We start from the raw sequence: 18,855 nt of genomic DNA on the forward strand, positions 1-18,855 counted from the left end.
CCCGCCTCGTCCCCCTCATAGAACTAGCTCAGCCCCCAGAGAGCTCCCCCTCACACATTTGGTCCCTACAGCTCTTAAAACCACATCACAGCTTCACATCACCTGGTCAGAACCCTTCACATTCCGGCCCCTGGTCACACCAGAGCTCTTGGTAACCCCCAAACAACAGCACCACACAGCACACATAGTTAAGGGACAAGAACCTCCCCTTGCCAGCCCTTCTAGATCTTTTTCTATCCCCCTTTTACATCCAGCTCACAGAACCACAATAGGAAAGGGCAGGAAGAAAGGAAGGCAAAAAGAAGGAGCTGGTTGAGGGAGGGAGCACGGTGGGAGGTCTGAATGGGAAGTTAGTTGTAATCTGCTGTGTATCCCACCCCAACACCAGCCTTCCCAAATAAGATTTTCAAGTCTGAATTAGACTGGACACTGGGGGATGCCACCTTAGAGCTGCCTGACTGCATTATTTTGCTCATCCTCAAACCCCTCTGCCTCCCAAGTTGGAGTTCTCAAGGCTCTGTGCTTCCCAGCTCTGTGCTTGCTTGCCCTCTCCCTTCCTCCCTCCTCTCATAATGTCTCCCAGCCACTTCCAAATCCTCTCTCCACTCTGCCCTTCTTTAAGTCTCACCCTGCTAGACAGGCTGCCCCTTTCATCACCCCTCCCTTTGTGTTACTATCACCTCTTCCCATCCATCCATCTTTAAACTGCTTCCAAACACCCAGTCCTCAGAGTGACTTTTACTCCTCCTGTCAGCTAGCATCTCATTGTCTTGATGAACATCTTAAAATACATTTTCTTCCCTTTCTGAACCCTTCCTGTCCTGACTGTTCTCTGAACACCTTCTATCCTAGTCCCTAGGTTAGGTGCTGTGGACACAGGGATGAACTAGACCCAGTGTACACATTCATCAGTCCATAGTCAAGTGCAGAGAAAGACCAATGGAAAAATCACAGTCAGTAAGGAGCAAAAGGGCTGGACTAGGGGACCCAAAGGAGATAGGTTTGAGAACTTCACAGAGGATGATCCCTGGGAGCTGGCATCTTGAAATTAGAGTTCAGTAAAAAGAAAATGAATGGGATTCTTTAAAAAAGGGAGCAATGATAAAGCAGAATAAAGTTTTTCTAAAATCAAGAAGGGAAATAAATTGTAACCCAAGTATTATTTATCACACAAAATAATTCATGCCTTTTTTCCCCACTGGTTACACACTGTCACTTAGATTCTTTCATTCAGCAAATATTTATTGAACCAGAGATTGTGCTAGGCAGCAGGGATATGAGTTGAACAAAACTGGCATAATTCCTACTTCATGGAGCTCAGAATTTTGTGGTGAAGAGAGATAAGTAAGTAGAGAATGGCAACCTCAAGTGGAAGAGACAAGGAATACAATGGGGACACACAGGAGGAGCCACTCTGGCCTTGCCTAACCATGGGATTGAAGTTGGCTTCCTGAGGAGGTGCTATGTAAAAATGAAAATGAAAAAGATGAGAGCAAGCCAGCTAAGAAGAGGCAGAAGATGCAAAAAGCATTTCAAGTAGCGGGGTAGGATGTGTTAAAAAGCCCAAAGTTTAAAACCATGGCACTTCTGTTCAATGTCATATAGTTTCTGAGTGGCTGGATCATGTATCATTAAAGATAAATAATAAACACTCAGGCTGGGGACCAGCCTAGAGAAATTACAGACAGCCTTATGGGCCTGGCTAAAAAGTGTGGATTTTTATCCTGAGGACATTGGGAGCTACTTAAAGATTCATCAGTAGTGCCAGAATTAGTTGCGTAGTGTAAAGAATGGACTGGAGGATGAGGTAAAATGCAAAGGAATACTCTCGAAAGATATCATATTACACATGTCTGTGTGAAAGATGATGCTAGATTAGACTGAGGTCTTGACGGTGGGCATAGAGAGTAGTAGATAGATTTGAGAGTTCCTTCTGGAATGGAATCAACTGAGTAGAAGTGGAGAAGGTAGAAGGAGTCAAGGGATGACATCCAGTTTTCTGGCTTGGATTGTTGAGTCAATGTTGGTACTATGTAATGAGAAAGATATATATCAAAGGAGCAGGTTTGGAATAGGCAATTATAAACTCAATTTGAAACCCACTAAGTTGAAATGCTGGTGGTACATCCAAGTGGGGTTACCAAATCAACTGTTGAATCCAGGGCTCTGGAACTTACCAACAGAAGATCAATATTTTAAAGCCAGACAGCTGGACTGGTCTTTCACAAGTATAATCCTATAATCCCAGCTACTCAGGAGGCTGAAGCAGGAGGATGATGTGTTTGAAGCCAACCCCAGCAACTAGCAAAACCCTACTTCAAAGTAAAAATGGGCTGGAGATGTAGCTCAGTAGTCAGGCACCCCTGGGTTCAATTCTTAGTAATAAATAAATAAATGTCAGAAAAATGAAAGTCCATGAAGGAGATTCAGACAGAACTGCCATAGAGAGGAGCTATGTCCTTCTAGAATGGAATCAACTGAGTAGAAGTGGAGAAGGTAGAAGGAGTCAAGGGATGACATCCAGTTTTCTGGCTTGGATTGTTGAGTCAATGTTGGTACTATGTAATGAGAAAGATATATATCAAAGGAGCAGGTTTGGAATAGGCAATTATAAACTCAATTTGAAACCCACTAAGTTGAAATGCTGGTGGTACATCCAAGTGGGGTTACCAAATCAACTGTTGAATCCAGGGCTCTGGAACTTACCAACAGAAGATCAATATTTTAAAGCCAGACAGCTGGACTGGTCTTTCACAANAAAAAAAAAAAAAAAAAAAAAAAGACAGTTTTAAGCAGGGTGTGATAAGTGAGACCCAGTGCAGCTAATACAAGTCAGATGAGAACAAAACAATTAGAAGAGCATCCTTTGGATTCAGTAACAAGAAATCCTTAGAAAGACTTGTAGGTATTAAGGTCTGACTACGTTAAGTTTAAGATTGGGCCAGTGGGAATGGGGTTGGGAAAAATGAACAAAGGTATTTGACAAAAACTTCCAAGAACTTCACGGGAGGGGGAGAAAGAGAAATAATAGGGTAGTACCAGAAATAGGACTGGGTTAAGGAAGAATTATTTGTTAGCTGGTTGGTTTGTTTTGGTATATGCCTGTGTGTATGTATAGTAGTAGTATTAGTAGTGGTAGAAATAAGGGCATTTAAAACAATTTATATTTGAGGCAGGATTTTTCTATGTTGCCCAGGCTGGTCTCAAATGATCTGCCCACCTAACTAGCCTCTGACATTGCTAGGACTACAGGTGTTTGTCACTTATAGGATATTTAAGATTTTTTGATGGAAGAAGGCCAAGAAAGAAGATTGAAGGTTCTGATAAGAAAGAAGAAAGTATAGAGCAAGGATCCCTGAAAAATCAAGACATAAAGTGATTCAGAGCACAGAGGCAATAATAGACCTCACTTAAACAGATATTGTTGCTCACACACATTAGAATGTTACCCAGGTAGTCAGATATTATACACATAGACTCATTCAGATATTACCCACACAGATTCAGATGTTATCCAGGCTCACTCCTATGTTACCAATAGAAATTTGCAAATTTTGTTCTGTTTTTTTCTTTCTTTCTTTCTTTCTTTCTTTTTTTTTTTTTTTTTTTTTTTTTTTTTTTTTTTTTGGTATCAGGGATTGAACTCAGGGCGCTTAACCACTGAGTAACATCTCTGGCCCTTTTTCATGTTTTATTTAGAGACATGGTCTCCCTAAGTTGCTCATGGCCTCACTAACTGAGTTGCTGAGGCTGGATTTGAACTTGTGATCCTCCTGCTTCAGCCTCCTGAGCCACTGGGATTATAGAGATGCACCACCATGCCTGGCACCCACTTTATTCTTATATAAACTTGCAGAATTGCGTATCACTTATGTCCACTCAGGTACTACCCACAGACGGATGTTACCCACATTCACTGTTTCCCACAGTCACTTAGATGTTACCCATCCACCAAACTCTACTCACTTTCATTTTATTATTATCCACACACAATTACATATTGCCCATGCTTGTTTAAGTAACCCTTCTCCAGATATTACCCATAAAGTTACAGTTATTACTCTTATATGCTCAGATATTATCAGAAAAATAAACTAAATATTACCTGTATTTACTCATGAGCTCAATAATTTCACTCAAATAAGATTAATAGCTGGGCATGGTGTCACTTGCCTGTAATTCCAGCAAGTCAGGAGACTAAGTCCTCAGTTTGAGGTCCCCTGGACAACTTAGGGGACCCTGTCTCAAAATACAATTTTTAAAAGAGGTTTGGTATGTAACTCAGTGGTAGAGCTTGCCTAGCATATGCAAGATCTAGGACCTATCCCCAGTCTCTCTCTCTCTCTCTCTCTCTCTCTCTCTCTCTCTCACACACACACACACACACACAAATACTTAATTGAGTTTAATTTCTCATGTTAACATGTTAACATTTCCCACATGTTTGGATATTACTTTTTAATCTCTCATCATCATCGCTTGGCTATTCCTCCATTAACATACTTATCTATGAATGTAACCTATGCTTCTTGAAGGTGTTATCTACAAAATACAATATTGTTTACAGAGACTTGGTTATTACCCTTGTTTGTTCAAATATCACAACACTTAATTAGTTATTCCCTGAATTTAAATTAACCCATGCTCAATATGATATTGCCTTACAGATATGCAAATGTTACCTTTCCTCAAATATCACCCAGGGAAATAAGGTTTACTTTCACCCTCCCACATGTTATCTCAAAGACTAAAGTCTTACTCAGTGCTTACTCTATTACCTACATATCCTTGCAAGTATATTCTGCTCCATGGTTCATATCCACTGACACTTAGATGTCTCCCATTAACCCAACTAATATCCATAGTCATTCAGATGCTTTTCATGCTTACCACAGAGACACTAATATTACATTGATGTCCATGTGCATAGATGACCAGTCCTTCCAGGATAGAGGCATCAGTAGCTTCAGTGTTCTGTGAAGTACTTTCTTAGAAAATCCTGGTTTTTATTTTATGTTACATTGTCTGGAATTTTGTGCTCAGACTTCTCTGCCAACGTCTGGACAGAACAAATGCAAATCTTCCAGACCCCAGAAGAACTGAACTGCCCCAGTCTTCTGAGTGCACTGGTCTGGTTTCTACTTTCCTCTCATTACCAAGAAGCTTATGCCTAAGGATAAAATATGAAGGCATTCATATCTGTTCCCCAGGAGCTGCTACCACCCTTCCTTTCACCCCAAGTTAGCTCTGGGTTCACTGTGGCCACTCATCTACTATGACATGTGTGCACACACACACACACACCTTAATATTTTAGTTTTGTGTGTGACTCTTAAAATTAATAGACTATTTTTAGTTTGGAGTTCACAGAAAAATTGAGCAGAAAATAGAAACTTCCTATATACTCTTCCTGCTACTCCCACATACAACAGTCATCGAGTTTATATTATTAACATCTTACGTTAGAGTGGCACATTCATCACAACTGATCAGCCAATACCGATACATACAACTAAGCACTGTATTTTACATTAGACTTCATTTTTGTGTTATACAGTTCTATGTGTTTTAAGAAATGTATAATGATGCATATCTACTGTTATAATATCATACAGAATACTTTCACTGCCTACAAAATCTCTTGTGTTTCACCTAGTCATCCCTCACTTTCTAAACCCTGTCTCTAAGATTACTTTTAATTAGAATTTTTCATGTCCACTATTTGTTCAACAGCAAAGATCTAGAAATACAGCAATGGCTTGGAATAAGATAACAGCTAGAAATGCCCAGTAAAATAGCAAAGTGTTGTACAATTTCTGGCCATTTTTTACTGGGACTTTGGCTTCTAGCTTTCAGGAATCCTCGGACAGATTAGGTTCATAAGGTGAAGCTTTCTGGTCTACTATAATTAGCCAAGCTCAAGGACATAGACATGGGGCACATCAGCTGGATTAAAGAATGAGAAATATGCTTTTCACATTTCAGAGTGCTCTACCAACTTGAGATGTAATAATTGCATTGAGAATTAGTTGAAGAGAGATCTAGAGGAGGATGTAAAGAGGTGATGGAACTAGACAGATTAAGGAGGTAGGCAGGGTAGAGATGGAGAGTCAGTGGACTTGGAAGAGACACAGAGAGTAAAAGAGAGACCACTAGCTCTTTTATGTTTTCTGGGTCCAAGAACTTCTTTGACAAAATCCCCTTTCCAACGGTTCATTGTTTCCTCCTATATAAGTATGCATGTGCACGCGCACACACACCCACACACAATTTGTCCATAATCCTTCCTTAGAGGAAAAGTAATGAATCCAAAATCACAGCCTGTCATTGACCCCAAACACCCTCCATCATGTGTCTTCATGTCAAAGGTAGAGAAGGGAGGGCATACTGGAGCACCTAACAGAAGTGAAGGATGGATAAAGAGGAGGAAGACAGGTGCTTTTTTGTCCTGAGAGACAGGTCAATTAACAAGCATGTATTGACTGCCTTCTACATGCCAAGCATTTTGCTGACTGCAAGCAATATCCTAGAAAAAGAGATGAACATTGTCCCTGCCCTCAAGAAGTCCATAGTCAAGTGAGGAAGACAGAAAAGTAAATATTGTAATAGAGTAAGAAATGTCATGATAGAATATAGAGAAAGGGAGAAAGAAGCATTTGAATTGATATTTGGGAGAAGAAGGAGGCAGTATTATGAATGACAGAGCAGTGAAGGAGCCAGAGGAAGACAAGCATTTTAGGGATCCAGAGACGTAGCCTCTATTCTGATTCAGCTCCTTACAACTATGTGTTCCTGAGCAAGTAATGTGACTGCTGAGTTCAGTTTGGAGATTTCTTAAAAATAACACATACATGATGCCTACAACAACTTCTGAATTGGTTGATGATATTTATAAGAAAATGATTCCATTGGGAGCTCAGAAAAGAGACAGCCAATGTATGCGGCTGGAGAAGAGAGGGCTACCCCCTCTGTAGCTGGGAAGGTCTGTCCCCTGACATCTCTCCCTTCAAGCTCCAGTCTCCCTCATGCTGAGGCCATAGGGATAGGTGATTCCATCTACTTCAGTTCAAATTCAGTTTTGTGTAGGTCTGCATGGCTGTGATATGGAGATCCAAAGATGAATCCACCTCCCAAAAGGCAATGACACAAATGCATAGTGCCATTCTCCTGTCTCCTCTGAGTCACCCAGCAATGTGAGGGATATCTCCTGTGAGCTCCCTTAGCACTTTGTTCGTCCTTCAGCCTCACTCTTCATCATACTACATGGCAATTATCTGTTTAAGTATTTGAGTTTCTGTCTCCACTGTGAACTTTCAGAGGGCAGGGAGTTTGCCATATTCTTCCCTTTGTCCCCAGTACCTGGCACAAAGGAAATCCTCTGCAAATGCTTATTGAGTGAGAACGAATGTATGGAGATGACTGAAATATAAGGCAGAAAGTAGAAAGGGCTCCAATAGATGCATAAAGAGCATGCCTGGGTCAGAAGAAGGGGAGATTAGTACCTGTCCAGAAGGGCCTTATAGAGGAAGTGGCAGTCAATCTGAGACTTGACATGGGGTGAGTAGGCATTAACCAGATACAGAAAATAAGTTTGTGATAGGGGCAGCAGTAGGGGGTTGGTGAAAGACTGAGAAGCCAACTTGAGCAGGGAAGGAGTCACGAGTGCATAAGATGCATTCAAGAAACTGAGTCATCCAGTTTTGCTTCAGTGGGTACAGTGCAAGGAGGAGGTGGGAAGTGGGAGGTTCAGTTTGGAGCATCCTGATGACATGCTAAAGGGTGGCAGACAGTACAGAGTAATGAAGGATCTTTTGTTTTGGAAGGGCTGTTTGTTTTAGAGAATAAGGACTTGATCTGATCTGGCTCAAAAGATAATGGGTGATCAACAATGTCAAATAATACAGATAGGTCAAATAGTACAGATTAAGAAGGAACCTTTAGATTTGGTAGTTAAAATATTAGAGATTTTGAGAAGAAGTGATGGGGGACAGAGCCTTGTATAGCAATGGATTGGGTGACTGGGAAGACACAATAAAATCCTTTCAAGAAGTTTGCCTGCAAAAGAAGGGAAGCATTTGGAAACAACCCTTGAGAAGATACAGACTTTCTTAAGGAAGAGTAGAGTTAGGCCAACTTAACTAAGCCTTAAGGGGTTAGAAAGGTAAAGGATTTAAGTTCACCTCTTACTAAGGAGGTGGGGAGAGCATGTTCTTGGGATGTAGGGATCTGGCTGGGTGGTGAGGTTGGGGATAAGTTGGGTTGGGGGCTCTAGCTGAGTGGAGCCAGAACCCCTGACGCTATCTCTCCCTTTTCTGCCCAGAACTGGAGCTGGCCATTAGAGTCACCCTTTATGCAGTGATCTTTCTGATGAGTGTTGGAGGAAATGTGCTCATCATTGTGGTCCTGGGATTGAGCCGCCGCCTGAGAACTGTCACCAATGCCTTCTTGCTCTCACTAGCAGTCAGCGACCTCCTGCTAGCTGTGGCTTGCATGCCCTTCACACTCCTGCCCAATCTTATGGGCACATTCATTTTTGGCACAGTCATCTGCAAGGCAGTTTCATACCTCATGGGTGAGTGAGACAACTACCCTAACCCTTGATCCTCTCCTTGACAAAGGTAGGGGTCTTCTCTAATTGGGGGAGAGGGTGAGGAAATAACACTGGTGAGTGTGTGGTGCAAATTTCCGAGGCCATTCCTTCTTTTTCCCTTGCTTAGGAGTGTCTGTGAGTGTGTCCACGCTAAGCCTTGTGGCCATCGCCCTGGAGCGGTACAGCGCCATCTGCCGACCACTCCAGGCACGTGTGTGGCAAACACGCTCCCATGCAGTTCGTGTGATCTTAGCCACGTGGCTGCTGTCCGGCCTGCTCATGGTACCCTACCCTGTGTACACTGCTGTGCAGCCAGTTGGACCTCGCGTGCTACAATGTGTGCATCGCTGGCCCAGTGCACGGGTGCGCCAGACCTGGTGAGGGTGCCCAAACGCTTTCTTAGAATACCTTCATCAGATGCTTATGACCATTCTCCGTAACAGTCCTCCAGTTGCTTCAAGAATCGTGCCAGGGCTGGGGATGTGGCTCAAGCGGTAGCGCGCTCGCCTGGCATGCGTGCGGCCCGGGTTCGATCCTCAGCACCACATACAAACAAAGACGTTGTGTCCACCGAAAACTAAAAAAAAAAGAATCGTGCCAATTCCCATTCTGCACCTACCACCCTGGAATTCTAATTTTGGGCCCCTCCCCAGTTATCTTGCCCTTCTCAGCAGCATCCCCAAACCCTACTCCTTCATCAGCTACCTGGCCACAGCCCTAGAGATACCAACCTTGGCTCTTCTGTGATAACAACTGATAGAAACCCATATATTTGGACTGTGTTCTGTTTCTAGGTCGGTGCTGCTGCTCCTGCTCTTGTTCTTCGTCCCAGGTGTGGTTATGGCAGTGGCCTATGGGCTTATCTCCCGCGAGCTTTACTTAGGACTTCGCTTTGATGGAGACAGTGACAATGAGAGCCAAAACCGTGTCCGAAGCCAAGGAGGGCTGCCGGGTGGGGCTGGACCTGGTGAGCAAGATCCTAGAGGGGCGGGACTTTGGAAAGGGTGGGGCCTATAGTAGGTGGGGCTATAAGGTGCCAGGTTAAATGGAGGGCCTGGGCAAGTGGAGATTGGGTTGGAGGTTAGTATGACTCTGCCTTACACTCTGACAGTTTACCCTCTGTGCCCAGGTCCTGTCCACCAGAATGGGCGTTGCCGAAATGAGTCTGGCTTGACTGGTGAAGACAGCGATGGTTGCTACGTGCAACTTCCACGTTCCCGTCCCGCACTAGAGCTGACCACACTGACCGCGCCTACTGCTGGGTCAGGACCTGGCCCCCGGCCCACCCAGGCCAAGCTGCTGGCCAAGAAGCGCGTGGTGCGAATGTTGCTAGTGATCGTTGTGCTTTTTTTTCTGTGTTGGTTGCCTGTGTACAGCGCCAACACATGGCGTGCCTTTGATGGCCCAGGTGCACACCGGGCACTCTCCGGGGCCCCCATCTCTTTCATCCACTTACTAAGCTATGCTTCAGCCTGTGTCAACCCCCTAGTCTACTGCTTCATGCACCGTCGCTTTCGCCAGGCCTGCTTGGACACATGTGCCCGCTGTTGCCCAAGGCCTCCTCGAGCTCGCCCCAAGCCTCTTCCAGACGAAGACCCTCCTACCCCTTCCATAGCTTCCCTGTCCAGGCTGAGCTACACCACCATCAGCACCCTGGGGCCTGGCTGAGGGGTGGCAGTAGTGTGGGCTGAGGCAGAACAAACAAGCCCTTAAGCACAAGATCCCATCCACATGCACAATAAATACAAACCAAAACTGACACCCAACAGCATGGACTAGCCCCTATACACAGGAAAAGGTAAAGGAAGCAGGAAACAAGCTTATACAGAAAAGGAGGCATACTTCTGTTATAGATGGAGCCTATCCCCAGAGATCTGGCACTGACCATGGACAGCATCCCTAGCAGGGAAATATCCCTAGTCAGTGGGAACTTTGACAAGATCTGACCTGCCCTTTGCACACACATACATTAACAGCTCTGATTCTTTAGGGGCTATGGAGCCTGGCACAGGAGTGACTCTGTATGTTCTAGGCTGTCCCCAGTTTGACCTCACAAACCTTTCCTCAACTAGCACTGAAAATACCAACAGGCCTAATCTCACATCTCCCTGATCAATAGGCTGTTTAGCACTGAAAACTACTTCATCTCTTTCCAGTTAAGAACTGTGGACCTGCCTTCTCCTCCTTCACCAGACTTCTTTTTAAGAAATAATAATAAACTTGGCTTCCTCCTAGACTTCCTTTCTGGACTTTTTCAGAGGCAGGTGAGGAGGTGTGGGATTTTGTGAAGTCCTCCCTGTCAAATCCCTTCCATAGCTTCCCAGTCCTTTGCACCCCCCTGTGCCCAAAAGTCCTTGATTTGAGGCTAGATGGGACAGGGTTTACTCTCTTTGAGTGTCACAGTAGCTGGGAGTAGATGTAGGAGGCAGGATATCCATGACGTGTCATGATTCCATTGTTAAGGTACTATAAGCATGGATGCTTATTAAAATTCTGATGAAAAGATAAAAGAGGAAGCATTGCATAATAAGACTCAGCATATTCAAGGAGTGTCTGAAACACCAGGGATCAGACCATGACAGGTGTATAGAAGTTAAGAGTAGGGCCTTTTTTTATGGTACATTTTCTATCCTCCATCATCAGAGCCTGGCCAAAATCCACCTAATGAAAGAACCCTGACTGGCTATAACAAAGAGGCCTAAGGGCAGAGGCTTGGCTGGGTTGGGGGCTGAGGGGACTGTACCCGAATAGGAGTCTGAGAACCCAGACTCTGGTGTGACTGTAAAACTGATTGAGCCCCAGAGAGAGGCAGAGACCAGCGACATCACCTCTATACACACACAGGAACAGAAGACTTCACCAAGGGACATACCTGGATAATCAAGGGGTAGTGTTATGAGAGGAGTTCCAGTAGTAAAAGGGTGTTGTGGTTTTGGATATGTGGTATCCCCTAAAAGCCCATGTGTGAGACAAAGCAAAAACATTCAGAGGTGAATGATTGGATTATGAGAGTCGCAACCTAATCAGTGAATTATTCCACTGATGGATTAACTGGGTGGTAACTATAGGGAGATAGAATCTGACTGGAGGAGGTAGGTCACGGGAAGTGTGCCTTTGGGACTTATATTTTGTCCCTGGTGTGCTGAGATCACTTTCACTGCTTCCTTGTTGACATGTGCTGAGCTGCTTTCCTCTACCACGCTCTTCTGCCATGATATTCTGCCTCATCTCAGTCCCAGAGCTATTGAGTCATCCGTCTGTGGACTGAGACAACAAGCTGAAAATAAACTTTTCTTCCACTACATTGTTCTTGTCAGATCTTTTAATCATAGCAATTTAAAAAAAAAACTGACTAAAACAGAGGAAACAGACCTAGAGGAAAGAAAGCGGCCCAAGACCATACAATAAATTAGAGCAAGATAGCAATGACGATAGTGACACTGAGCTGGAGATGGGGAAAGAGCCACACCCATGAGGGACACATCCATGCTTTGTAGGAGGTAAAGTATACACAATTTGGGTTCTTTTTAAAAAAAAAAAAAGGAAAAAGAAAAATAACAGATACCAAATTGCTAAGACCCTGCCCAGGGCCTGTGTAAGTGAGGAACCTGAAACCTAAACCTTTGTAGCCAATATACATCCCAAGTCCACCCAGTAACTACTCTGGAGAGGAGCTGGATGGAGAGGACAGTGAAAAAGGAGAGTGGGTCTTCTGTTTACCAGGGCTGGGATTGCTCCCATCCATCCTTCCACAGGGCTCTGGGCTGCAAGAGGCAGGAGGAAGGGAAAAAGGGAGGGAGAAGGCATTGCAAGCTGTCAACCTAAGACAGTGCTGGTTAAAAATAGAATCCCAGCTGGTCTGAGGAGCTGAAGGGAGATACTGAGCCGTAGTCTCTCTTGCCAACTTTTCTCTGCAGCTTGCCTCTAGTTTCCCCAGCATACCTGACTCTTCCTTATAAAGGGATATTGACAGCTACCCCGATGTTAGCCCCTTCCTCTGGACTTTGTTAACTTGGACTTTTGGTGACCACCAGAGGCAGCGGGAGCTGTGTGGGGAAGTGCTGGGTCCAGCCTGTTTAAGGTGGAACGTGGTTCAGGCCTGGCCTAGAACCCAGCACACAGGCATAGTCTGACAAAGTCAGCCCTTTGGTCTGTGGATAACATATCCATCAGCATATCCATCAGCCTGCTCCATGCAATGTTCAGTTACCAGATGTGGAATCTTGGGCTTCTCCCCCATCTGATTTTCCATTTCTTGAAGCCTGATAAAGTATATCAGGTCTAGATTTCATACCACTGTCCCCATGAACTCCTGCCCAGTCACTCTAGAAAAGCATATATGTTTTTACAGTACTTGCTGTTTTCCCTCTTTTATTGTAGTTATTCATGTCTCTGTCTGATTTCCCCTATTAGGCTGGGAACAGGATAATGTAGTGGGAAGATGACTGAGCCAGGTGATGGAGGGGGAGGTGGTGAAATCTAATGCTATGGTACTATGTGACAGGCACTTTATAGACACTAATTCATTTCACTCTTAGAACACACCTACAGAACATTACTCCTCTTTTGAGAGGTGAAAAAAGTGAAGCTGAAAAGGCTTAAGGGAGTTATATGAGGTCCTGTAGCCAGAATAGAGCCAAGAACTGAGCTTGGGTATCTGAATCCAAAAACTTTTTCCATTATATTGTGTTGCTTTCTTTCAATCCTGGAAGACCTAGATTCCAGTCCCTACCTACCTTTTAAAAGTTGTATGAATTAGTGCATTAGTTATCTCAGTGACTTTTAATAGGAGCTATAAGATAGGAATAGTGACATTAACTTCACACTGCCATTTTGGAAATTCTAACAATGTTCACAAGGTGTTTATCACTGCACTAGGCACATAGCAAAAGAAAAGTTGACTTGAAGTTGCTTCAAGACCCAGAAGAAGAAACAATATAAAAAAATAAAGCCCTCAGCAAATAGTTAGAACTATAGCTTGAGTCTTGAATTCCCCCAAAATGCCCATTTGTTGAAGTCTAAATTCCCAGCTCGGTGAAATAGAGAGGAGGCGGAAACTGTAAGTGGTGGGGATTAGGAGGACTTTGGGTCCGTGGATCTTCAGGGCATTCAAAGGCATGTCACTGAAGGGGACATTGGGATAACTGGCCCCTGCTTTTCTCTCTTTTCACTTCCCAATCATCATGAACTGAGGAGCTTTGCCATGCCACACCTCTTCACCATGATGTGCTGCCTTTCCACAAGCCAAAAGCAATGGAGTCATTTGATCATGAACCTCTAAAATTCATGAAAAATTTTTTAATTAATCAATTTATTTATTTTACAGTAGAATGCATTTTGACATATTGTATACAAATGGATCACAACTTCTCATTCCTCTGGCTGTATATGTTGCAGAGTCACTCTAGTAGTGTAATCCTACATGTTTATAGGGTAATAATGTCTGTCTCATTCTACCATCCTTCCCATCCCCACAATCCCATCCCTCCTCTCACTCCCCTCTACACAAACCAAAGTTCCTATGTTCTTCCCTATCTCCCCAACCAACTATGCATCAGCATCTGCTTTTCAGAGAAAACATTCAGCTTTTGGCTTTTGGGGATTGGCTTATTTCAATTAGCATAATATTCTCCTGTTCCATCCATTTACCTGCAAATGCCATAATTCTTCTTTTTTTAAGTCTTTTTTTTTAAAGAGAGAGAGAGAGGAGAGAGAGAATTTTAATATTTATTTTTTAGTTTTTGGCGGACACAACATCTTTGTTTTTGTATGTGGTGCTGAGGATCGAACCCGGGCCACACGCATGCCAGGCGAGCGCACTACCACTTGAGCCACATCCCCAACCCAATTTAATTCTTCTTTAAGGCTGAGTAATATTCCATCCATTGTGTATGTGTAACACATTTTCTTTATCCATTCATCGGTTGAAGGGCATCTAGGTTGATTCCATTGTTTAGCTACTGTAAATTGAGCTGCTATAAATATTGATGTGGCTGCATCACTGTAGTATGCTGATTTTAAGTCCTTTGGGTATAAACCAAGGGGTGGGATAGCTGGGTCAACTGGTGGTTCCATACAAGTTTTCTGAAGAATCTCCATACTGCTTTCCATAGTGGATGCAGCAATTTGCTGTTCCACCAGCAAAGTATGAGTATACGTTTTCCCCCACATCATTGCCAACACTTACTATTGCTTATATTCTGGATAATTGCCATTCTGACTGCAGTGAAATGAAATCTTAGAGTAGTTTTGATTTGCACTTCTCTAATTGCTAGAGATGATGAACATTTCTTTGATTGGTTGTATTTCTTCTTCTGTGAAGTGTCTGTTCAGTTCCTTAGCCAATTTATTGATTGGGTTATTTGGTGTTTTTTTTTTCTTGGTGTTAAGTTTTTTGAGTTCATTATATATCCTGGAGATTAGTGCTCTGTCTAGTGTGTGTGGTAAAGACTTTTTCTCATTCTGCAGGCTCTCTCCTCACATTAGTGATTGATTCCTTTGCTGATAAGAAGTTTTTTGGTTTGAATCCATCCCATTCATTAATTCTTGATTTTACTTCTGGTACTTTAGGAGTCTTGTTCAGGAAATCAGATCCTAAGCCAACAAATTCATGAAATCTTTAAAACTATGAGCCAAAAATAAAATGTGCTCTTTATAAGTTGATTATCTCAGGCATTTTATTACAAAAATAGAAAGCTGGATAACATAAACAGTCATGAATAACTGAAAGGGACAGAACCCTGTGTCTGAGATGAGGTTTGGGGCCTGCTATAAGATAATTTTATAAAGTCAAGTCAGGATTTGAATCCAGGTCTGCCTGAACCCAAAGCTCATAATCTTCCCACTCCATATCCTGGCTCTGATTTCCCAGAGGCATCATTCAGGGATAAAGAAGAATGTGTTTGGGAGAGATTCAAATCACTCAGAACTCTTCCCAGGGCTCAAAGTAGAGATCAAATATTAAGTCTATAGCTCTGTAGGCTTAGATCACCATTGCTATAGGAAAGCCCTCATAGATCATCCTCCCCAAAACACAAGAGGGTAACAGCTCTGAAAATCTCACTCCCTCACATTTTCCAAGAAATCAGTTTAGTGGTTAAATCTTAGAAACTCCAAATAATATGGGGATAAGCCAGAGAAAAGTTGGTGTCACAGTGAACATGCATGGGGTGGACATTAGGCCAGATGCTGGTTCTTCTCACAGACATATCCAGCCAGAGTCTTAAATGACCATACACTCTGGCTAGTTATGTCTAGAATAGAGAGGAGGAAGCAAAGGATAATTTGTAGACTGTTCTTTCAAGTTATCTCTGGGAGAGGACACATGGAAGGGAAGAAAACAAAAGGTGATGAAGAAAATAAGTCTCATGTAGAGTATGAGCTTTGTTGTTAAGACACAATACCTAGAAGCGGGACCCTCTGGAAACCACATTCTTTATTACAGATTCTAAACATTGTTCTTTGGCTGCTTCCTGCTCTCTGAGCTTCAGTCACTGCTTCCCAAACTCAAGAAGCATTCTTGTTTTATCACTAACAACATGCTCAAAGATTAGCACTTTCCTCTGGATAGGGTCCAGACTTTTGGAAATGGAATTTTAGTCCAGCCATGAGCTGCATCTTGAGGGTAGGAGACAGGTAACCAATTAGACCCACTGAAATAACATTTTGTCTTAAACAGTTTTGGGCATCAGAACTACAGGTAGGCATATAAGTAGTGACAGATAAGACATGAAGGGCTCTTGAATGTACATTTAAATGATAAGGCTGGTTTGAGTGATAAGTCTGCCCAATATCCCAGGGTGAGACAAGCAGACTTTGAGAAACATGGGAGAGGTAGAAACCCAGGTCAATCCCTACTGGAACAGAGGATCCCAAGTACATTTCAAGAAACAGGATACAACACTAAATATGGGCAAGAAGGGGAGGTGTAAAGGCCTTACCTAGACAGAGGCAGAGCCTTCCAGATAGAACCTAGCTTGTGGGTGGTGGGGGGGTGGGGGAATATTCTTCTCTTGCCTCAAACCACATATGACTCTCCAGTCTTTCCAAATTTAGCAGTATTGGCCCTCCTTGGAAAATGGGGTACCACTTCAGGGCTTTTGAAAGCCAGCCCCCCAGATGCCTTCAGAGTGGATCTTCAATTCAACTCAGAAAAGGCAAGATCAAGAGAAGTAGGATGATTGAGGCAGGGAAACCGACTTTGAGCATAGGATTTTTAGTTACTATAGCCAGAGAAGTGGAGAGTCCTCACATATTTTGGGAAACAGCTACACCCACCAACTTGAAATGATAAGTCAACAGAACTAGACAGAAAATGTGAGGATCTAGCCAGAGGACACCAATATGCAGCTGTGGTGTAGGGAGCTTACTTACACTGATGACCTGGTATGAACATGGACCACCAGAAGGATCTGGTGTTCAATCTACTCCAATGTCATTCACTAACTATGGAAAGACCAGCTCTAACTGGCTACTTTTTCCCTGCTAAGCCTTAGTTTCCCTCATCTGTCATTGCATCTCACCTGTGGATATTTCATGACTTTCTATGTGGTTGTGAGGGTTACATAAAATGGAGTACTTGTTTCCCTTGGAAAATACACAAGCTCAGTAAGGTTGTTAGAGGCCATAGTATTAAGAAGATTCTAGCACTTTCCCCTTTATGTATTTCAAAGTAAAAATGACACTGAAACATTATATCCATGTATTAAATTCCAATATGCTTTTACCTTCCCAATGGTATGTCATTCTCTTTTTCATGTCAAACATTGTTTCAAGTTTATTAGTCATATATGCACATAAAGAGTCAACTTGTTCTACAACATAAGACAAATAGCAGTCCCAGTCCCCTACCTTGCTTTGCTTTATTTTTCTGAACCCCCTTCCCAAAATCAAATCTTATATGCATTTTTTAAAGTATTTATCTGCTAATATCACTGCTTAGTTTCTCTGTTTGGCAGTGGCATCTATTGACTACCCACCGAGGAGGATAAAGGCTTAACCCCCATTTCTGTCACCGGCCTACCACCTATACACATTCCTACTCCCACTCTCCTCCCAATATAACTATATTGTAACTTTTGCTGTTATAGTAACCAAGCTTCAAGATGACCCCCACTGACTGTCTCTTACCTCCTCGTACACGTGTCTCTGGATAGTGCCTTCCCACTTTAAGTTGAGCTGACCTGTATAACCAGCAAAACCCCAAAATTTTTAATAAAGACAGGATTCAGCTTATACTTTCATGACTTAGCCTCACTTACCTAACTTTAATCCCAGCCCTATCTCCAATCTTTAACACTTTCATATTTTGTTTACATTAAATTTTTAAATTAATTTTTATTTTAAAAAATATCTATTAGGGATGGGAGTATAGCTCAGGGGTAGAGTATATGCTTAGAATGTGCTAGGCCCTGGGTTCAGTTCCCAGCAACACAAAAATAAATTTATTTATTTATTTATTTATTAAAATTCCTTATCTTGACTGCTGAGTTTTTGAATGTCTATCCAATTGTATGTCCAGGGCAAGCCTCTCATTCTTTTTTTTTCTAGTCCTGGTCCTAACAAATTCTAGAAGATTCCTGAGAAAGTATGTATGAAAGATAAATTTTTAATATTTTCTATGCCTGAATATGTCTAATTTTACCCTCACACTGGATTTATACTTTGACTCGGTATAAATTCTTGATTGGAATTTTTTCCCCAATGTCTTGAAAGTGTTGTTTTGGTCCAAAGTTTTGACTTCTGATCCTTTGCTTTGCTGAATGATCAGAATACCCTTATTGTTGACTTTGAAATTTTGTTGGTTGTTCAGGTTAGCCCTATTCAAAGTGGAATGGATAGTTTAACAGTGGAAGACTAAAAGCTTAGTAGTAATTCTGAGCAGTAGAAGGAGCTTGTCAACTTGGAGTTTTATTATGGGAATGATCAGGTTAAGCTGTATTTAGGGAACTCCAGATGCCAGGGCCCTCAGGTCTTTCTTGAACTGGTTAGGTCTCCCATAGAAAACATTTTCAGTGCCTGTGTAGAGAAATTAAGGCTTTGTTCTGGCATTTGGGAAGCCAGTGGGAGAAGCAGCCTAGGGCATAAGGGTAGCTAATACATTTAGCATACGAGCGCGCGCACACACACACACACACACACACACACACACACACTTGGGCTTCCATTTGGCTTATATGGTGTCCCTGCTTTCAACTGTGCCTGAACCACCCTGGGTTTTACCTTCTCCAGGCAGAAAACCACTAGTACTCTGTTGAGAAAATCAG

The 18,855-nt window shown here is 42.8% G+C and overlaps 1 protein-coding gene across 1 annotated transcript in view; it reads left to right on the forward strand.

The window, feature by feature from the left end:
- Cckbr (cholecystokinin B receptor) overlaps positions 1-11,892 on the forward strand; it is a 12,535-nt gene extending 643 nt beyond the window's left edge. Inside the window, exons 2-5 of the mRNA XM_015476008.2 lie at positions 8,321-8,572; positions 8,718-8,967; positions 9,385-9,557; positions 9,720-11,892. Of these exons, the coding sequence (XP_015331494.1) occupies positions 8,321-8,572; positions 8,718-8,967; positions 9,385-9,557; positions 9,720-10,258 (1,214 nt within the window). The 3' untranslated portion in view covers positions 10,259-11,892. The remainder of the gene's footprint in view (positions 1-8,320; positions 8,573-8,717; positions 8,968-9,384; positions 9,558-9,719) is intronic.
- The last annotated feature ends 6,963 nt before the right edge of the window (positions 11,893-18,855 follow it).

The sequence above is a fragment of the Marmota marmota genome, unplaced genomic scaffold (genome assembly GCF_001458135.2).
Source record: "Marmota marmota marmota unplaced genomic scaffold, marMar, whole genome shotgun sequence".
Classification (NCBI taxonomy): domain Eukaryota; kingdom Metazoa; phylum Chordata; class Mammalia; order Rodentia; family Sciuridae; genus Marmota; species Marmota marmota.